Raw genomic sequence first — 23,970 nt, forward strand, 5'->3', positions numbered from 1 at the left:
CTGCCCGCTCGTGTTGTTCGTCTTTAGCTTAAAAGCTTCTTACAGGTATATTGGGGATTGTTTTTTTTTTTTTGCACCGGAGACACTTTCCCTGAGTGTGAACTTAATTACTCTGTCAAAGAAGAGGCTCATTAGCGCCTCGCTAAGACTCCCGTACTCTGGGAAACACGTTCATCCATTCGGCTAACACGCCAGCACCTGATAACAACTTGTTTTTCCCTCTAAACTGCTTCTTTCTTCATTAAGTAGACAGAGATGTGTTTCCGTGGGCGATGGTCTCTCTGTAGGGGTTGATGTGGCGTAGCGGCTGAAGTTATGCCCTCGATCGTGACACCTGACCCCGGGCTAATCCCGAGGGGATTGTTCATATAACAAGCGTACTGTGAGTCACTCGCTACCTACTAAGCACTTTGGCCTATGCTAATGCACTTCTGCTGCTAACATCACACACCAAAAATATGTGCTTTGCTGTTTATGAGGAAGTCAATATTCTTGAGAGTGCAGCAAAATTACTATCACGTCATAAATATGCATGTGGACACAAAAAAGGCAATACTGTTGCCTGTAAAATAAATAAATATGCATACCGCATTATTATTATTTTCTACTTTTTTAAGTCTTGTTTAAATGTTCTTTCTGCCTCTATGTCATATATACATATATATATATATATAAATAACTTCAGCTACACTAAATAAATAAAAACTAAATTCATGTTAATTAACGGATACATTTTTAAAGTTGTCTTTAATAAATAAACTAAACTTTTGGTAAATTAAGAAACAAATAAATACATTTAGGCTAAACATAAATGTATAAATGAACCAATAAATAAATACATACAAAAATAAAATAACTTCAGACAAATATACAAATAACTGATGTTAAATAAATAAATAACTTCCGCTAAATAAATGCACAACCAAATAACAAAAATAACATGCGAAATAAATAAATTAAATATCTTCAGATAAATAAACGCATTAATAAAACAATATTTTTTAAATTAATTTCAATAAATGCATTTAAATTAATACTAAATAAAAAAATCCATAAATATACGTAAATCAATAACTTTCTGAGTTAATCAATTAAGCTAAAAAAATGCATATTTGCAAAAAAAAAAAAAAAAACTGATTTGCTCTTCCCAACTAGGTTTATTTCTCATTCCGGAGGCTGCACCTGAGCCAGACTTGTACCCACTCATAATAATAATAATAATAATAATAAAAGATTGCTCTGCTATGGCAGTAGTTGAGTTGAAAGAGGAAACTGACTGTAGAAGACAGTTTATGCTAAAGCTTCCCCCGTGCACATACTTATCCAGGAACAACTCGACAACGCAGGAAATCGTAATGCTGCGTCTTTTCTATAGATCTGAAGCGAGCACATCCTGACCCTCGGTCCAGGCGACACTGTAAACTGTGGCAGTCTGACTTCATTTGAACTTCACACGCTTGCTTGCTCTTTGCAGCAGAGGCCGTCAGGAGCCGGAGAAAACAACAAGATCAAAGTCAGACTAAATGGAGTCTTTCCGGCACTCACCACGGGCGTCTCCTCACATCATACAGGTCAATCTTGTTGGGCGCTCTCCACTTTGTGGCTAGGGAGAGAACAGGACACACTCAGAGTCTGCCGGCAGAAACACACGCACCGTGCTTTACGGCAGAAGAAGAGCTTCACCTGGGTAGTATCTGGTGACTCCGGTGGCGCTGCCGAACACCTGCCAGCGCAGAGAAGGATCCTCGCGACTGTTTTCAATGAAGACCCTCTCCAGAGACTGAGTCCAGTTCAGCTCGTTCAGGATGGTGGGAGCTGCGGGACACATCAAAATCACATAAATATCAAACATCATAATCTGTGGACATACGTTACGCTCCTACTTTATATGAAGTGTCCCTAATACCCGTACTGATTACCTACGGCTGTAACTACACGCATCTGCACGCAGTCCACCGAATAGCATGTGTGAGTATAAATGTGTAACAACACATTAATAACAATACTATGCACCTACACTGCGGTTAAATACTACGTACTCACATCTATGCAAGCACACAGGTATTAGGGACAATGTAAAGTGTCAGGCATTCACAGCCTTTTAAGTTATTATATACAATAATGTTCAAAAATGGTGCCAGTATGCATTAAATTGATCAAAAGGCACTTTTAAATAAATCCTGCAAAGTCTTGCACAAAATATTACACGGTTTAAACTTCTCATTGCAGTATTTTTTTCACCATTTATAAAAGCAGAAATGTTTCTTGTGCAGCAAATCAGCATTTCAGAATGATTTCTGATGCTGAAGACTGAAGTAATGATGCTGAAAATTCAGTTTTGCATCACAGGAATAAATTACATCTTTCATTACATTAATGTAATGAATATATTATAATTACAATAAATTAAAATTGGAGGCAATTCTTTTAAATTTTAATAATATATCAGAATATTAATTTTTAATCAAATAAATGCAGCCTTAGAGAGCAGAAGATTTAAAAAATAAATCTCAAACTAATTTTCGTGCTTATCATGCAATGTTTTTTCCAAATGTCTTTACATTTTATGCTTTTTAATACTACATATGCATCTTACAAACAACAGTCATTATTTAAAAAATAAATGTTTCTGTTCAAGACATTGCACAGAGGTGAAAGGGAATACGGCCTTTTAAACCACTGACAAGCAAATCTCTTTATATCCACAAACAATATCAAACCGAAAAACGAGAAGCAGATAGTTCTGATAACAGAGACACACATCCGAACTCTATAAATATGGAAATATTCAGAGAAGCACTTGTGTTGCGAACGGTCGGACACATCTATCCTGCGGTGTCCGCCTGACCTTCAGCAAGGTCATCATGGCTCGCTGCTGATCCACACACACTCAGGAGAGGTTTACCACAGGAGAACATCTACAAGATGTGTTTATTCTCCATCTACGGCATGTGCTGCTGAGGTAAAGAGCCGCAGATACACTGTAACATCAAGACTGTTAACCGAAGACACAATGACTAAACACGACTTGTTAGTTGCTGTTGATAGTATTTATACATTAAGAGAGATATGCTAGAGAGCATATTATTTACATATATTCCCATCAAAACAGATCATTTATAGTCCGTTTTGGGCTGACAACATAAAAGGCAGTACATTTAAAATTTTCTACTGAAAGTTTGTGGTCTGAAAAATTATTATTATTTTAAATGAGGTCTCTTTTGCTCACCAAGGCTGCAGTTAATTGATAAAAACAGTGACAATGTGAAATATATATATATATATATATATATATATATATATTTTTTACACATTTAAATAAATGATTTCTCTTTGAATATATTTGAGGCTCCAGTGTCACGTGATCCTTCAGAAATCATTCTGATTTTTTTTTTATTCTTATCAATGTTGCAGCAGTTGTTGTTTTTTTGTGGAAACCATGATGATTTATTCATGATGAATAGAAAATTAAAAAAGCATTTATTTAAATATTTTTTTTGTTAACATTATACATGTCCTTAATGTCACTTTTGATCAATTTAATCTGTCCTTGCTGAATAAAATATATTTTTGTGAAGAAAAAAATAATAATAAAAAGATCGCATGTTTTATAAATGTTTAGCAGTATCTTTTATACTGCATCATCTACAATTAAAACCAAACATTAAAATATTACATCTGGACAAAATGTATTGCATCATTTAAAAAATGAATTAATTAAAAGGCGCACCACTAAAAGCCACAAAAACACCTTTTTGAGTTCTTTGTGCTTGAAACAAAGCCAGCAGCCTAGCTCATATGCTAACCAATGACCGAAACAGCATAAAACAGTTGTGCATGAAAATACAGAAGTAAACCAGCATCGTCACGTCTGATGTTCCCCAACTGAAGTCTAAGCGATGTTTAATGCACACCTATATCTCGGCTCTTCATAAGCAGTCTCAGTGGACAGGACCGGCAGGAGAAGCTTCTCAGAGCCGGCCGTACGCTAGGTGCTCCAGCTTCATTTAACCGACAGCTCTCTGCAAGCTCACTCCACTTTTGTCTCCCGCGGTTTGTCTCGGAGAGCGAGTCAAACTTTAGCAGCGCGTCTCACTCTCAGCTGTCTGTCTGTACCTGCGGCTGTCTGCTCCGCTCAGCTCTCCGTTGTCCTCCTCTGTCTCTGTTTGTTACGCTCAGCGTGTCAGTAATGTCTCTCCATCTTTCGTGCTCCCTCCGTCACCAGCGTCCCATCCACAGCTACCCACCTCCATGACACGCGCCGCAAACGCTGACCTGACGCTGCCAGAAAACGTCCTCCTCCGTCCATCTCTTCTTCTCTTTTACTTCACGTCCTTCTCATTGAACTAACACATCTCTCATTCACTTCCTTGCTCTCTGCTTCCTTACACAAGCATGTTCTATCTATCTATCATCCATCTCTTCGCACTCGTTCTCCTCGTACTGTTTCTGCGGTACTTTTAAGTTGAGTTTTCTGTACGCAAGGAATAAGCGGATGACAAAATGTGCAACTAGAGCACATAAGATCCCACAATGCAATGCAGTTCACGTTTAGTGAGATGACCTGGAAGCGATATCTCGACGTAATACATCTCCCTTGAAATGCAAAGTAAGTGATAATTGTACGGTTAGTCAGCAATCACAAAAATGGGAAAACCTTGTTTTATTTTAGATCGTTTTTCTATTGCTTTTGTATGGAAAGGTGTGTCTTTGAGTCAAGGATATACTGGCAGACCCCACACACACTGTTTACAGCATTATCAGACACACAAAGGGGGGATATGCAGATTCAACCACAGCGGAGTGGACAGCAGCTGACACACACACACACACACACACACACACACACGCAGGGCTGTGGCAGGTCGTCTAAGCAGAATTACGAGGGCTGGGTAGATAAGGAAACAGACGCAAAACAAAGGCCCCGGTTGATTTATTCACCGAGGACGCGACGTGCGCCGGACAATTGATAAAAAGAAAAATATCCTCCGAGGGAGAATTTGTGTGTGGCGGGGTGGAACTACACGGGGGCCATCCTTCAAAATAAGAGCGCGTGCGTGTGAACTCATCACGCACACTTTTAAAAGCAGCGGTTGTGCTGAGCGCTCGGTCTGTCACGGAGCAGAGCAGCACATGAGGAGCGGCCCGGGTTACGAGGCCGATTTATGGGGTGTGCTGAGAGCCAGAAATCCTTCACACCGGATCCCGTCATGCTTATTACTCAGCAAAACAGCTCTACAGGACTCCATGTGCTGGGTGAGAGCTGTTCAGAGAGACTGCTGAATGATGGAGGATACGCAAATCATATACAAATCTGGTTAGGAAAATGTGCGGAGAAATAGGCTGAATTTAGGCCGTTCGTTCTAAAATAAAAATAAATCTATTAATTAAAAACGGATAATTCTGATTCGAATTTCTGGTCATTATCGATTCAGTCAGATTTAGTCATTAAGATAAATTTGTAAGCCTGTTTGATCAACTCAGTCTACACTAACACGATTGAAATATTTCATTTTTATTTATAATATTAAAATGCAATATATGCATTCTGCAAATATATAATTGCATATTTAATTGTATATATATATATATATATATATATTTTAATTATTATTATATTATATTTTTCTATTTATTCTATATTTATGTATTAAATCTATTTTAAAATTCCTTTATGATTAGGCAACAAAAATATTTATTAATTTAAAAAAATAACATAATTTTACCAATATTTAATCATTTTAACATTAACATTTACACTGATAATTTAACAAATATTTGGCCTAACAAACAGACACAAACTACTGTTTTTATCTTAAATATGTGTTCTATTTAGGTGAGGTTATTATTTTCAATGTTTACAATCCTTTTTATGTCATATGTTCATATGCTATATGTGTTTTATGCTTCACTATCATATATGCCATATGCTTTATACATTCTTTTATGATATTTTATCGCGTTTGCAATGTGTCACCGAGTGTCATGAAAAACATCCACAAATAAATGTAGTTCTATATTGTATTCATTTAAACAAGCAAGAACGTTTGAACTATGTACTGTTTAAAGTCGTTTTAGAAATTGCCAGCCAGCTCTATAATTTCTTATGTTCGTCAAAATTAAGAGAACATCGTATACAACTTTCTAGAAGAAAAATCCGCCAATCTTACTGTTTAACAAATGAATCTCCCATTCACTGTGAGCTCTCGAACTGAATCTTAGCATCCACATCTCATCCACACCTGAGCACATCAAGGCCAGAGACGACGAGACACATCCACTATCAGTGTCAGGGGTCTGTCAGAGCAGTGGATCATACGTCTCACACACACACACACACACACACACACACACACACACACACACACACACTGACCTCAGGTGATGGAGAACAACAGAAGAAGCCAACCAGCCATCAGGTCATCAAAACTGCCTGACAACACTCTGTGCTCCTTCAGTGTTTTAATATTATTTTGTACTACTGAAGTTTTTTTATCTGGTCTCATGGCATAAATATACCTTATATATATGCATTTTTTTAGCCAGACACAAAATACGTAACGACAAGTACACTTCACGGCAGTTTACAAAAGAAACCAACACCTTTTATTACTTTTCACACGATTTTCTGTTTTAAATATCATGTTATAATTTAATTTATTTCAGCTTTAGTTCTAGTTTAGAAACATAAGCAAACTATTTGCATTCACATTTGTTAGTCAATTTTAGAAATAATTACAATGATACAACATAACACATCATTTCATAAAATAATTATTAGTTGCACAGTACTTGAACATGTTCATATGCTATTGTTAGACAGTGTTTACACATAAACTTGAGTTTTTTGTAACACTTTAAAATAAGTTGTCATTTGTTAACATCAGTGAATGTATTAACTAACATGAACAAACAATAAACAATACATTTATTACAGTATTTATTCATCTCCGTTAACGCTAATTCTTAAAAATACAATTGTTGGTTCATGTAAGCTCACGGTGCTTATATTATAAACTGCATTATAATCACTGAAATTAGCATTAACTAAGATTAGTAATGCTGCAGAAATATTGTTAATTCTTAGTTCATGTTAACTAATATTAATTAAATTGTTTCAGTTTTTTAAATTTTTTTTTTCCTTTACAAAGCATGTTTTAATGTCAAGTGATTTGATTTTTACCAAGAAAAGTGTAGTGTATGCTGGATTTTTTAAAACATAAAAGTAATCAAATTCAATGCAAGAATCAAAATGATTCACAATGTTTTGAAAAAAACAGAAACAATGTGATCCAAGGCAGATTATGGTTTGCTAACTAAACCATGTCTCCAGTTCAGTTTTGCCCACATACAGTATTATTAAAAAAAAAAAATTTTATATATATATATATATATATATATATTTTTTTATATATATATATATATATATATATATATATTTTATATATATTTTATTTTTATATTTTATATTTATTTTTTTATTTTTTTTCTTCAAAAATGTTATACACGCAAAAACAACAGGAAAAACCGACTGCTTATGGAGGGCAGAAACTCAGAAACCGCTGGCGGAAAATGGAAAAGGAAAAAAAAAGCTTTAATTAAAATGATACTGTAACCAATAAACAGTGGAAATGTGAATGTGCTGGTGAATGAAGGAAGGCGTTGGCTGCGCTAAGGTTTTTAATTAGTGTGGCGGAGAGCGATAGTGCCCCTTCACTGAGCAGGAGCGAGGAGGAGGCGCTGAAGAGAAAACGACTTCAAATCCACTCTTTATAGCAGTCCCACTTCTTCATCTCAAAGGGGGCTCGGTTATATCTCGCTTCCAGCAGAGGGAAGAAAATGAAATCTTGGATTGGCACGCACACAGATGCTGTGATTGACGTCGCTCTGATACCAAAGTTCAGTCCTGGTAATGACACGGTCAGGCTGTACACAAACCCGAGGCATGTAGTACAACATTACAGGTCGTCTAGCACCACCTATGAAACCGGCGTTATATAACACACCATAACGGCACGCTCTATAATGTATTCGTAAGGCCTCAAAGCAAACCATACAATCAGTTTGTTTTCGTGAATCGCTTTATAATATTATTCAAAAGCTGCAAATAAATGTTAAGATGGTTAAGATGGTTAAAAAATTTTTTACTTTCACGTTTAGATACTCATTGCCTTATTTTGTCGGAAATAAAATAAAATAAATCTTGAAATCTACCATTTAAAAAAAAAAAAAAAAAAAAAAAGAATTAAAATGTATCGCATTTGAATTGCTTCGAATTTATATAATTACTATTTATTGTGTTAATTACATTACATTAACCTTTTTGTATTCACAAGTTCCTGGTCTTATTTTGTAAGTCGATCATCGAGTCATAGATCTGAACTGATGAAACGCATAGCTTGAATGCAATGCGAGTCAGATGTATAAAAGCAAATAAAACCGCTAAGTCGGGTGGCATCCGAAAGGAGAGAAAAACAGCATTGCAATCAACCCAGACCTGCTCTCCTGGTTTGTTTTTCTCCGAGTCTGAGAGGAACGGTGAAAAAAAAGGTTGTCCTCATCCACGGGAGGTGCTAATCCGTTCAAGCTGCTTCTCCTCGCCTTTCATCCACACACACAATTAGTCTTTCAATTTGACTTTAATAAGCACCATTTCCAACAGTATCTCCAACAACAATTGAGGCCTGAAAAACAACTTGAGACGGGGACAGTTTCTTACAGCGGGGATTAAAATCAAAGACGTTCGCTCGGAATAATAAGAAACGAACTTGATCTGTATTAGCATATGTGTCAGGACTAAAGCTGAGCTAATCTGCCGGAGCGATATGATAGTCTTCTTCACTGGACGAGCGGACTAACAGACTGAAGGGCCTTCACACGGATGTTACAATTCATCTGAAACGTATCATGGAGCAACTTTAGAGGCGTGATTCATACATTTACGTGTATATGCCCCAAACAAAACCAGCTTCAGGTAGACTGTGAAACACTAGAACTGGATCTTTACAGTACACGCACATACACGTAACATTTTTTATCATTTTTAAATATTTTGTTAGAGATTAAAAGGAGATTACGTACAATTTTTTTCTCTCTCAAAACAGATTTTGCTCAAATTTGCTGCCATTAAAATGAAGAAACCTCGTTATGAACTCAAATAAAGGCCAAATAACTATATTCTCTTACTGTACAAGATTTAAATTAGTCTAAATTAGTCCCGTCAGTTATCATTAGTAAATGTGTTAATTAATAACGAGCAATGCATTTGTTGCATTTTTTATAATTACTATATACTATAATAATTAACATTAACAGTACCTCTTATGTTGTTTTTGCTATTGTTAATTTATTAATTAATCACTTAATTAATTTGCGTTGTTATTAATTAGTAGAAGCCATTAATCTTTGTTAATGCCTGGTAATTAAAAAAAAAACAATGAGTTGTTAATGTTAGTTAATGTCTCATTACTTAACATTAACAAATGCATTAACTGAGATTAACAAACAATAAGCAATATTGCTATATTTATTATGAATTAATATTAACACTATGCTAACTTTTTATTAATAGCAGGAGTTATTTATCTTTGCTAATGCTTGTAAAGTAAAATAAAACTATTCCAACTAACAACGGGCAATGCATTTGTTGCATCATTTACTATTATCATTATTATTTATTTTAATTATCATTAAGTAGTAATCCTTTTTAATGCTTGTTAATAAAAAATAAAACTATTTGCTCTTTTAGGTCCCATTAGTTAATGTTAGTAAATGTATTAGTAAATGTATTAAAGAGTATTACCATTTTTAACAATATTACTACTAGCAGTTATTCATCTTCGTTAACGTAAAAACTATTTATTGTCAGATTATGTTAGAATAATTAACATTAGTTAATGCTTTAAATAACATTAGCAATACATGTGTTGCAGCATAATATTTTATTACTATTATTATTATTTTATTATCATTTTTATTGTCGGTTCATGCTAACTCAGATTTCATAAATATTATTTTAAATATATTAGTATTAGTACTTGGTGTTTTCAGTACGTAAAGTATTTTCCGTTAACTAATAACTAATGTTAGCACATGGAACCCAGGATATCCGTGATGAAGTGGAACATAAATGAGATGTTGCCTGCGAACGGGTTTCCTGTTGTATTTCTCGCACGCCCACCTCGCTGTGGCTTTCCTCCAGTGTCCGTTCCGTAATAGGCGTCGATAATTAGACGGAAACTGTGTGGCTGTTTGACCTGCGCTAATTAGAAAGTTTGCAGACTTGGCAGCGGAATTCATCGGCGGGATAATGAATCATAAAACGGTTCATTACAGGCGGGCGAGGAAACGTTCTCAATCTCAATAAATGGCCAAGAAGGCCTGGCAGAGCCGCCAAAGCTGGACTCACACACACGCCGGCCCATTTACTGCATGAAGAGTGACACGCGCGCACACACACACACACACGCACGCATTTTCACTCGGAGCCGCTGCTATTAGAGGAAAGTTTCTGCTTTGGTCTCACACAATACAGGAGCTAAAGCCTGACTGAGAGCTCGACCCGCGTCTGGAGGAAGAGACACAAGCCTGTCTAGGACAAAGAGAAACCCACGGTGAAACCTAGCAGAAATGACTTCTTTTTACTCAAATAAGAGATTAACTAGTCTCCCTCGTCTGAGAATAAATGGGGAGGCAATGCAGTATGATTGGTTATGATTGGCCGTGATTGGTGCAAACAGTAAATCCTGCTTCTTGTGCTTGTGAGAATCATTCTGAATAAATAATATTATGATGTTAATGGGAAGATTCAATTTAAAAAGTAGTACTCACACACTTAGGTATAACAACTTAAACTTGAAATGGCCTGAAAGCATGGTCCGTGGGAGTTTTTACTGAGAAGTTTAAAGTAAATCTCTGTGTCTGTCACCAATGGTTAATGCGCTTTGGAGACTGCTGATCCAAAACAATTCTAAAATAGTTAACTATTAGAAAGAAGAGCTGAACATGAGTTCACTAATAAATCATACTATTTTATTGTTACTGCCTAGACTTATTATTTTGGAAATGTCAAATTTTACATTTATAGGATTCATATTTGGCTTTGATAAATTGAATATTGATTATACTGTTAATTTAAAAAACTTCAGGACTTCAGGATAAAAAATAACCACACACACACACACATATATATATATATATATATATATATATATATATATATATATATATATATATATATATATATATATATATATATATGAATATGCAAATCTATGTATTTAAATTAAGAGATAAAGTTTCAGTAACACAAAACAATTTTAACTTGTGTTTTAAGAAATAATCTTTTAGTGAACTTGCAAATGGTTTTCCCATTTGAAATGACTTTTTAAATAATAATTTCTTATAATAAAATTAAAGTAAAACTCAAAATCACAGTTATGAATAATTGATATCTACTACAAAAAACCCTTACATTTAATAAAAAGGGACTATTTTACAAATTTTCACCATTTTTTCTGCTTATTAGAGCAATATATTGTCTGTGTAGAGCAAAAATCAGTCACTTAAGAGGATCCATCTCTGACAGAACCAATAAGACCAGGAGCAGACATTAATGGAGTAAACGTGGACCATTTTAGATTTGATTTTGGATTATGAAAGCAATAATCCGCTTACAATGATTTTAGCATGGTTAAGTGGCGTTAGGAATGAAGTGGAGCAGGTAGGGTTTAAATTTTTCCCTCTCCAGTTAAATTTACTTTGCAGGACTATCTACAAGCTCCACTCTCCACTTCTAGTTTATCTAGATGTGTTCATCCACTGAACTCCTAACCCTCTGAGTGTCAGGTCAGGACATCTCCGTTGCCATGACGATGTTTAATCCCAGTTCCCGGACATGGTGATTTTTTTTTAATGTTGCTTTTCCTCCTCGTCCTAAACTGTCCTCTAAGCCAAATTAGCAGCGTGAGCCGCAGAGAGGTGGAGAGGTTATCGCTCATGCCTTTATTGAACTACAATTCCCATGAGCCCACGGTCACTCCATGTGGACCCTGAAGGTTAACCAATGAATCCAAGACACTAATAAAGTAATGTTTATTATTAAATTGAGATTTACCATGGACTGACATCTCAACCGTAAGGATGAGTTTAATAAAAAAACCTAAATTAAAAAAATTCGATGTCTACTAATAAGAATTTTAAGCTCTTTTTCGGGGTGAAGGTTAGATTATTCAAGTAATTATTACGGTTTGTACTGTATCAGAGTGAATCAGACCATTTGAGATTGGATCAGAACATGGCTAAACATCCACAAAGAAGCTCAGAATATTAATACAACATCATAAATCTGTCTATGACTGATTCTTTATGACTGATAACATAATTATTTATAAATTAGGAGGAAAAACACAGTAACACACGAGCTAAGCCATTGTCTAATTGGTCAAGACACTATTTGGGACGTGTCAGACGAGTTTAAAAACTCAGGACATCATCAAGTGATGTTTTTGGCACCTTTTTAGCTGCTCCTTTGGCACTCAGCCATGTTTTTTTGCCACCAGTGCGGGGTTAATTAAATGATTGATGGTTGTTCAGGTCTAAGCAATTACATAAATTGCTATAAACCTGGGATTTCACAATTTCACTCTCTTAAACTCATTCTTTCTTCACCTTGCTTTCTGCAACGTGTGTATATTTAGATTGAGTGTCTTAGATTGGTTTATATCGTCTTGGATTTATCTTGTGTTTTATGCTTAAAAGTTAACCTTGTTACTGTGCTGTACTTAACAGTGCTTTCGCTATATATTTAACATTTTAATATCCCTTCCAGGGTCGATCCCTTCGCTCGAGATCAACCATAAAACAGCGATACTGTCCGAACTTAAATGTCCCTTTGACTTAAATGAACCCGTTTCCTTTGCAGGTTACAGTTTTAGATTAAATTTTAGTTCACAATAATAATACCCACGTTATATACATTTATAAATGTAAATCAAAATTGAGTATTCTATTTACTATTTAAATTAAAATGCTTTAAAGTGAATTTAAAGAGTAACGCATGGTCCTTGTCTTAAAGTGGTCAAACTAAAAATAACAATTAAAAAATAGAATTAAAATAAAGTTAAATTAAAACGAAAATAAAAAATGCTAAAAAAATTCCTTTGTCTTACAATGTGTTGCCTCTTAAAACTTTTAAAAGTTTTCTGTGCATGTAACAATAAGGTTTTAGTAAAAAAAAACAACTAAATAAATAAAAATAGATACGTTTGAGTTGCTTTAAGCTTTTGACAGCGAAACTGAATTTTGCCAGACAGCGCTCACCAACCACTAGGCAACTATTTGTGCAATAATTTGCTTAGTAAACAGTCAACTACAACACAGCTGAAGTACATCCTTCTCATATAACCTGTGTTATTGTTCTGAATCAAAGAAACGTCCATGTTGTGCATCGAAGAGCTCTGAGGCTACACTGACATGTGATGGTTATGTATTAGAGCAGAGCAAAAGTGATCGCACTCTGCCGGCATCCATCTTCCAGCAATCATCCATTACCCATAAGCCCACAAACATCCACAGACAGATGAAGGAGGCATTCAGGATATTCCACAAACATCCATTCTAGTCAACACATTAACAAATCATAGAGCGACGCAGAGACACTTTCTAAACACCGAAAGAGTGACCATTTTACTGTGAAAGCTGCACTCTTAACGTAAAATCTAGCTCATACGTGCATGTAGCTTGAAAAAGAACGTACGCGTTGAATCTCGCTATCATTTCGAAGGACCGCTCGAGGGAGTCCCGAGAGATGTTATCGAAGATACAAGACCGTGATTCAGTTATAAAATCCTCCAGACATCAGACAGACAGATAGCACATCATGCACACAAACCACTGGATATTTTCAGATTCTCTGCATAAAAAGAGAAATGAAAATGCTTCGGTAAAACTCCAGATTCCCACGAGAAAAGAGGTCAAATAAAAGAGCACTGCAATACAGCCAGGCAACATTATACACTGTATATTATACTGTACATAACACACATGAAAGAAAATGTGTTATGTAAAAATAAAGCTGATTTATATTAAATGACTGTTCTGACTTAAGCCGAAGACAGTTCATATAGTTCAGAAATTCTAACAGAATTTGGAAAAATGCAGTTCAATATTACTGATATTATTATGAGAAATTAGGCTGCATTTATTTGCTTAAAATGCAGTAAAAACGGTGAAATTTTATTAACATTTTAATTACCTGTTTTTCATTTTAATATATTTTAAAATTATATTTATTCCTGTGATACTGAGCTGAATTTTTAGCATCATTACCCCCAATATTAAATCTCACGTGATCTTTCAGAAATCATTTTAATGAGCTAGAGATTTTTTTTGGGGGGCACTTTTCATTTTCAGGATTCTTTAACAAATAGAAAGCTAAAAAAAAAAAATATTTTGCAACATAACGAACGTCTTCTGTCACTTTTGATCAGTTTAATGCATCCTCGCTGAAAAAGGTATTTCCAAGCTTTTGAACAGTAGCGTGTGTGCTTGTCATCAGTACTCACAGCCTTTGTAGATGTCAGTGGGAATCTGTACGGCTGTGTATGAGTAGTTGACTTTGTTATTGAAGTTGGGATCCCTCACAAACTCCAAAGAAAGAGAGTTCGGGTTTTCCAAGAGGTTTCCTCCATCGTCATCCTCCTGCTGCAACAAGTAGAAGAAGCAGAGAAACATCAGCACACACACACACACACACACGCCGAACGCATTGATTGACAAACAGCAAACCTTTGTGCAGAAAATCACTTAGACACACACACAAACACATCCACGATTAATTAGACAAACGCTAATTACATAGACATGACAGAGGTAATCCTGCCTCCACAACTCAAAGGTGGAAAAGTCATAATACATCGCCAGTCTATTCATCCACGACACAATGCAGCAGCAGGTATCAAAGTGTTCGCAAATTGCGGAAAATCAATTAGCGTCGGCGATGGCTATCGCATTCACATTGAAGTCCTTCAGGCGATTAACCCTGTCAATAAATCACCACAATGATTGGCGAACGACGGCCGCTCTACTTGAGCCCGCCACACAGGCAGCTAATTAGCATTTTAATGCATCTCGAATCAAAAAGTCCGGCTTTGATGGAACTTCAGTGAAAGTATCAAGCCGGCAAAAAAATAAATAAAAATGGCCGCGTCGCCGGATTTTTTATTAAATACCTCATTCTTGCATTATAAGCGTAAGAATGAAGTCTATGCGTAAACTGCATGATAATTGTATTTAGTCGGAATGCTGTATTTTCGTACTAGTTTGGTGCTATGTATGTATTACGTACATAAAAATTAGGAAATTTTAAGTCTTTTCTGTTCACCAAGTCTGCATTTATTTGATCGAAAGCGCAGTAAGAAATGTAATATTGTAAACTATTATTACGATCTAAAAAAGTAAATATTTAATTCATCAATGCTCCAGTCTACAGTGTCGCATGATCGTTCAGAAATCCTTCTAATATAAAAAAAAAGAGAGAAAATAACCAGTATCCCACAATGCAATGGGCTCAGCCTTACAATCAGTGTGACGAACAAACCTGAAATGATAATCATGATTCATATTCCTTTAATTATTTCAAGCACAAGACGTTTTGGATTAAACATGCGAGAATATGCAAGAATATGACCGATTTTGTTCTCTTTGACCTTTTCGTCAATAATTGTCATTATTCAATCATTTTCCACTCACTGTGCTTCATTAATCTCTCTCTTTGTCTCTGATTCTTCATCTCACAATCAAACACCCTTGTCTTCATCGCAGGGTGAAGTGCGGTGTACAGTAATAGAGTGGCACGGGTTAATTGGGGTTGACATAGTAAACACTGTTTGCATTTTTTGTTTTCCTCAAAATTAAATTCAAGCCTCCTGCCAAGTGTGAGGGCTGATTTATGGCCTGCCTTTAATTGTCTATTAAAATGCAATTATAAACTGCTGTTGAGCCGAACACGGAGACGGTGGTTTTCCAATAGCCCTCAATGTGACACAAACACACACCCGCGCATATAGGATGCAAATAACTCTCGTGAAAATGGGAAAACCTGTTGGGATTTCTTTGAGTTTTCCTTCCAAATAATTTGAAACGACACGGTGCATTGACTTTACTCATGACGGGTTTATATCTGACTCTAGGTAATCATGTTTTGGCTCCATAAAATTTTTAGCAGGTCACGCTTAAATCGGGACGTAGCGCATATTCAAAAAGCAGTTTTCAAATACCGATTCTGTGTAGAGAAATTACAAAAAATTAAAAAATTAAACTTTATCCAAAAATGACAATTGACCAATTTTCTGACTATCCAAAATGTAGACGAGTTTGTTTGTTAATGGGAACAGATTTGGAGAAATTTTGTATTATGTTACTTAGGATCCTCTTTAGTGAATGGGTGCCATCAGAGTCAAAACAGCTGATAAAAACATCACAACACTCCAGTTCATCTATCAACAGTAACGGCTATCATTACAGCGTTTTTTAAACTTCAAACCATTGCTCCTGTATCCATAAATCCATCAAATCTATATGATAGATTACGACGTGAGAAAACAACAGCGGGTGGACTTTTCACTGGAGAAAGAGTTATGGATTATAGACTTCTATTTTGGCCAAAAGCAACAGTTTACTGTTAAAATGCCTTAATAATGGATTTGTTTTAGATTATCGGGATGCTATCAGCTGTTTAAGCTCTCATTTTGACGGCACCCATTCGCTGCAGAGGATTCATTGCCGAGCAATGCTACATTTCTATTTCTTTAAATACAGCAGCCGTGTTCATATTGCAACACTAGGGTTAAGCTATATTTAAAAACAGCACACGAGAGAGTCAATATGCAAAGATAAATGCTGCAAGCGTTACTGTGCAACACTGGTGCCACCAAAGGTTAATCTAAAATGGATTTCACATTTTCAGTTTAGTTTCGTGTAAATATGTCTTAACTTCTGGCACTGGGATCAAACAGCGAGTCAAGATGATGTTATAAATGGTGGCTGATATTACTTAAGGTTCTTTAGTCACACTGGAAATGGAAGGTCAAGTGGAGGACAATGCATTGTGGGATACAGTATTCAGCTCTAGTTTTTGCCCTGCATATTCTGGCAAATGCAGAAGGTCATGTTGTTTTTCCATGCATAAACATTTTCACATGGCATTCAACGTACATACCGCACACCGCAGAAATCATAGCAGGCTACAGCCAATATGAAAATGACATTTGCGACGTATTTTACTTCAGTAAGGTGACATTTCTGGCTGCAACAGTACTGAATAGAAAAGCAAAAGCTGCTTCAGAAGTGGAGGAAGTTGCATCGCATTAACATTAAAAACAAGCAGTAACGCATGGATGAATTATTCAGAATAAACCTGGGAATGCTTTTTAAGGATGTTTATAAAAGTTCATTTTGATCTGACGCATAAAATCAGTCCAAACTCCGGCGGTTTGCTTGTTAAACCGAGATATTAAACGGAAGGAAAGCAGCAAATGACCGCACCACCCTGATAACAAACACTTTCGAGGCAACACACACAATTACACCCCATTTTCTGCTCGTTTAGACACGTTTCAGACAAGTTGTCTTTGAGGGGATCTCGGCTCCATGTCCTTTATTTGTTTATTCTTCCACCTGACTATCCTTCACTCGAGTGTTTTTAGCATCAGTCGAGCCCAGTCATAATTACCCAAGACAGCTTCTAATTAGGAGCTCAAAATCCACACAGGACGGAGTGATTGGTTCATTTTCCCCCGTCCACACACCACCTGTTTACCTCCATTCATTATCTCATTTGTTAATTTTATCACCCTGTTTTGAAGGTTTAATTAAAGGGTGAGAGAGCCAAAAATGACATTTTGAGGAGTCTCTTAATCGCATCTTTATCTTTCAAGGATTCATTTTTATCACAAACAAAATTACACGCGCTTCCACTTTTGTCTTTTGAGAGTGTCAGTTTTTGCGTGTCACAGTCCAAATTGAGCAAAATAATAACCCTAATAATGACTTCTAGTAACAAAAATGGCATCCCAAACCCTACAAAGAGCAGATCTAGCTTCTGAAACATGAAATCTTTTAAACAGCAGCATGTTCTACTGTCCTGAATGAATCATGTCACACGCTAAAGTCGATTCAATTAAAACCAATGTAATCTTTTAAGGGGATTTCTTATAACATTCCATCTCTAATAAAAGTTTTTTATCGCATAATTCAGTTTTTACAGTATACAAGGGCTTCTGCGGGTTTTATTTTAGACCTTTCGAGACAATTTTAAGAGCAAAGAAGGAACGTTTCAGCAACACAATACGTCAACATGTGTTTAAAACACAGAAACAAGTTGTATTAGCAACACTTGAATCTTTAAAAATACTTTCTAGTGATATTCTTTCTCAGCATTTTTTGTCTTGTTTTCAATTGTAAAATGTTTAAAAAAATATATAAATTAGCTTGAAGTGAGCAAGGAGTTCTTGTTTTTTTTTTTATCAAGATGAAGTGAGCTAATCATTACAAAAGAACAAATATCACACAAATCTACAAATCTAAAAGTTTTCATACTCCACTGACAGATGTGTGTTCATGTTTAGGCTCAATTTTGTTTAAATCTCAGAAATCTCAGTCTTTATATTATTATTTTGCAAATTAAAATAAAGTATCTTAATATAAGGATATTTAGAAATGTTTAAAAAAAAAAAAAATATATATATATATATATATATATATATATATATATATATATTTTTTTTTACAACCACTGAATAAGGTATACATTTTTTGCAGTCCATGCGATATTTAATGTCTCAACTTTTTTTTACTTAAAACTTAAGACCCTTTTAATGTCTTATATTGTCAAACTAAGTCCTTTTAAAGACCTGCAGAAGCCCCAGTATACAGCGCACATTCTAGTACGGTTGTATTACAGTTAGTCTATGCTACACTAACTGTAATAGGCTAACATAAAAGCAAACCAACTGCTATTTTGGAAATAAGGAACAAAACAAAACCGTGTTTAAACATGCATTCACAGACGTCTTGCCTCTGCTCTAGCATGCATGTGGCATTAGTGAAGCTCTTGAGCTAATCTGTTATTTGTACATCAGAGCACTTGGCAAATAGCACCCAGCAGGCAGATGCTGGTGTTTTAATGTAAATAACTTTGTGCTTTTGGACCAATGGCAACGTAATCAATTAAAGACGAAGCCGTTGGACCATCTGGATTATGAATTTTAATTTACAATTTATTTTTATTTTAGCTTTCTTTCTAACATTGGGATAAGTACTGCAGAATATTTGTCGTCTCAAAAAAAAAAAAAAAAAAAAAGGTTTCCATGAGACATCAAGCCAAAGGTTTCCTTGGTGGGTGTGAGGAAGAGTTAACATCATTAGACCGGCCCGTGATGGAGATCTGCCTGCAGGACTGAAGATTACAACTTCTAGGGCAGGGAAGAGAGCAGATCTTTCCTGTTGTAGGTGGAGGAGGGCGAAGCTCCAAAGGGCATCGTGAAGCAGCATGGAAGAGGAGGAGAGTGGGAGGGAATGGAATGGCACCGAGCGAGACGGCGGAGACCAAATGGATGGAGAAGACCGTGATGATAAAGAGAGAAACCTCAGCTTGGGCTGATGGACCTGGTTTCTCATCTGACTTTGTCGACTAAAACACTTCTTCTTGGAACTGCAGCAACTCTGTTGTTATTGCATTTGTACTCACAGATAAATTAATTTATGTACATCTGAACAAAGAAAAGTAAAGACTTTTACATGTGTGACTCTGGACCGCAAAACACAGTCTTAAGTCGCTTATTTGTAGCAACAGACAAAAATACATAGTATAGGTCAAAATGATTGATTTTTTTAATGCCAAAAATCATTAGGATATTAAGTAAAGATCATGTTCCATGTAGAAATTGTATACATTTCCTTCTGTAAATATATTACAAGTTTTACTTAAAATTACTTTTATTTTTTTATAATTATTATTAGTAATATGCATCGCTTAGAATGGATTTAATAATTAAATAATAATTCTCATTACTTTTTGCACCCTCAGATTTCAGATATTCAACTGGTTGTATATCAGCCAAATAATATCGTATCATAAATCATAAATCAATGCTTATTCATTACACTTTCGGATGATGAAGAAACTGACAGCTATGACTGATTTTGTGATCCAGGGTCACATTCACAGACAAATGCAATAAAATAATAAAAATATATGATTATTATTATTATTATTATTATTATTAATGTAATAGAATTAAAGTACTAAAAACATAAATAAATACTTTTAGTTTTTGCCAATTCTCTGATGACTGGACAAAATGTAATGAATAACAACAAGAATAAAAAATAAATAAATAAATAATAATAATAATAATAATAATGTATTATTGTAAATATAATAAAATTACACTAATAAATAAACATTATCATCATCATCATTAATGATAGTAATAATAATAATAAATCCTCAGAGAAATGTACACAACATAATGAATATGTTGCATTTATTTTTAACTGTTTATAATTTATAAAGTTAATTGCTAATACAGTAAATACGTTAAACATCTGTACACTTTCACAGCAGAAGCTGCACTGTTTCTGGAGATTCGAGCTCAGCACACTTTCTGACCCCGTGCTTCTCGGGCCGGCAGGGGTCACGAGGGGTTCGGTGGGCTGCTGTCCGCTTGGACCTTTTAATGATGAGCGATGTCCTCCAATTAGAGACGTTGACAGCCCCTAAAGCGGCCAATCATTAATCACACGCCTGCCGCGCTTCTACCGCACAAAATCACTCTGATTTATGACTTCTCGTGCTCTACGTTCCTCCTCTCTCTCTCATTGTACCTCCACTTCTCCTCTACTCATCCGCTCTGATATAACGCTGTGAAATCAATCAGCCGCAGTGACCTTTCACTTATACAATCAAAAGACTGTTCCTGAGTACATGATATGTTTTGCATATCGTGTGGCAGAGCAGAATTTAGTTGCTCAAATGTTGCTTTTTCATAACATAAAGAATTAACTTTGTTTCATAGTTCTCGTTGATGCTTTGACAAAGTCATTATGCTTTAAATGACACAATGATACGAGCCTATTGTTAAATATGAAATAAAAACACGTTAGTGCTGTCAGACAATTAATTGCGATTAATTTGCATCCAAAATAAAAGTGTTTGTTTACTTAATATATGTATGTGTACTGTGTGTAAACAGAAAATGTTTTCAAAATATATACTGTGTGTACTTATATATAATATATAAACACATAATATATAAACAGTAAACATACACTGTGTACACATTATGTAAACAAAAACTTTTTTTGTGATTGCGATTAATAGCGCATAATGATTTGACAGTGAGCATATATATATATATATATATATATATATATATATATATATATATATATATATATATATATATCATTGTACATATATAACTATACCAAAAAAAAAGACATAACCCTAACCCTAAAAATAGTAGATTTAGTAGATAATATAATATTAGTATAACTTCTTTCCTATATAATAGTTTTTCCATTACTTTTAATAATAATAATAAAAAATAATAATAACACATAAAAGTAAATACGTTATGAATAAAAAAACAAATGCCATATTATTCAAATACATGTTAATCAATATTGAACACGTAACTTTTCAAATAATGGATTAAGCCAAAATATACTGTATGTTACATAATATTTGTGGTCTAACTGTAATTTCTTCTTAAAGATCAGAAGAAAAACTATAGGATTTAGGCAAAATCTACACAACTGTCAAATAAAGGTACACAAAATAAAGAGGGAAAGAGGGAAAGAGCACAAAACAAGTAAAAATATCTGTCACTTACTCCCTCCGATTCGGCTTTGGAGTCATAGTACTGGATGTCATTTTCCTAAAATAAAACAAAACACAAATATTAGTGATGTGAACATTTACGCAGAAATATATTGCCTCGAGCGCCATTAATCACTTTCCAGCTCACGTCATTTTGATTCACCTGCCTTCTGCATTGTAAAAAAAAAAAAAAAAAAAATCCTTATTAGCTCATTAGTTTTCCAAGAAAATAAAGCAATAATGAAATGACATGGCTGTCCTGAGGGCGCTGTCGTGAGACGGTAATTGTCATTTGTTTTGATGCTGTCTGTTGTGCTTTTGTGTTCACTGTCGCGTACGCGTTTCTTTTTTGTTTGTTGAATTAAGGATTTGCTGCTGAATTAGACATCGGCTCACAAAGCAGAAAGACTGAGCCTTCTTTTAAAATAATAACTCACCGACACGTGACACCACATCAAAACTCACCTGCCATTAGTTTTGACCAGATGATCATTACAATCTTCTGATTCAATCTGCATGTACTCATTACTGTTTCATCAACGCCATGATTTTACAGAATCACTCGCTCACCCTAACATCCCTCAATTATCCGAACTTAATCGTTTATATTGATGTTTAGCTGACGAGTGTGAAGGCAGCCTGAACTCACGATTCATTCATTAATCAAAGTGAATGCTAGATTTGTCAACATACATAGAAATACCGAGACACTGCATTTGCATTTGTCATTAAAGATGAAAAAAAAAAATTGTGAGAAAATAGAAACAGGAGTAAATAATATATACATATATACACACACACACACACACACAGACATTACATATATACTATGAAAACGTAAGCATATGCATAGAGAAAAATATATTAGAAATGTACTGCTACATTTTAATTAATATTGCACATTCATAATTTGTATTAAATTGGAGCAAACATAAATTATTGCACCGCAGCAGCCTGTCTCAGTAATTATTGCTTTAGAGTTGCATAATTCAAAAAAAAAAAAAAAAAAAAAAAAAGGTTTTACACCACTTCAATGGATAAATGTTGGTATTTAATGTCAAATATATTTCATATTAAATACCGACATATCACCCTTTCTGTGAAGTCTTGGCTGTGTAAATTCTAATAATATTTAATAAAAACTAAACTTGCTTTTCTAACTATATCTGTAATCATTTTGATAATCTCCTTGACTCATTTTATATTAAATTGACCAAAGTTTGAATTGAAAATGCATTGTGAAGATAACTGTGTGACACTTGCAGACTTACACATAATGCAATCATGTGAAGAGTAGTATACCACTGTTTGATACGTTTAGAAACATACCGCTTCATGCATACAGCACAGCATACATAATGCATGCTAAATATCATTTTGTAATATATGCAAAATAGTGAACATGCCTATTGTTTCAAACAGCAGTATACTGTTGCTTATACTTGACTGCAGTCACTTTGCATCATTGCATTTTTATTTAAATTGTCTTAATGTTATTTGTTATGCAGTTAATGTGAAAAAGAAAAAAAAGTGAAAAAAAAACTGGAGCTGATTTTATTTCATATGGAAATGTTACTGAACATGTAAAAAAAGTGAAAAAAAAGAAAGAAAAGCAGCATGAGTACTACAGAATGAGTAGTATGCTAGTATGCGATCCAAAATAGCCTGTTTCTCTCTGGTTCTCTGTCCATGCCAGTTCTATTCCCGTCTCTCTCTACAGTGCCAATCCAAACAAACCAGACGCCAACACCACAGTGACAACAACAGCGCCTGAGCTGGTCACAAGGCAGCGGTCAAAAATGCTGACAAATCTACACAACCGTGCAGCACACACACACACACACACACACACACACACACAGCAGCGTCTCCCGGGATTCTGTCAGGAGATCAACAGATAGAGACAGAAATAGAGCGAGAGAAAGTTCCATTCCTTCAAATCAGAAAGCCAGTCAGTCGTGAGAGATGACCTCCCGCCCCCTCCTCTCCAAACCTCTCTTCCGGCCCCTCCAGGTCTCTCAGGACGGGACACGCCACGTCTGAGAATCTTTTCCACAAAACGCCCAAATGCACAACATTCCTGACGC

General features: G+C 35.1%; 1 protein-coding gene across 2 annotated transcripts in view; it reads right to left on the bottom strand.

Annotated features, from left to right (window-relative positions):
• cacna2d2a (calcium channel, voltage-dependent, alpha 2/delta subunit 2a) overlaps window positions 1–23,970 on the bottom strand; it is a 177,953-nt gene that overhangs the window by 47,669 nt on the left and 106,314 nt on the right. For both annotated transcript variants that reach the window (XM_043241387.1, XM_043241386.1), the window contains exons 5-8: window positions 21,897–21,941; window positions 14,565–14,703; window positions 1,684–1,815; window positions 1,546–1,603 (exon numbers count right to left, since the gene is read on the bottom strand). In XM_043241387.1, the coding sequence (XP_043097322.1) occupies window positions 1,546–1,603; window positions 1,684–1,815; window positions 14,565–14,703; window positions 21,897–21,941 (374 nt within the window). The remainder of the gene's footprint in view (window positions 1–1,545; window positions 1,604–1,683; window positions 1,816–14,564; window positions 14,704–21,896; window positions 21,942–23,970) is intronic.

The sequence above is a fragment of the Puntigrus tetrazona genome, chromosome 6, assembly GCF_018831695.1.
Source record: "Puntigrus tetrazona isolate hp1 chromosome 6, ASM1883169v1, whole genome shotgun sequence".
NCBI classification, from domain to species: domain Eukaryota; kingdom Metazoa; phylum Chordata; class Actinopteri; order Cypriniformes; family Cyprinidae; genus Puntigrus; species Puntigrus tetrazona.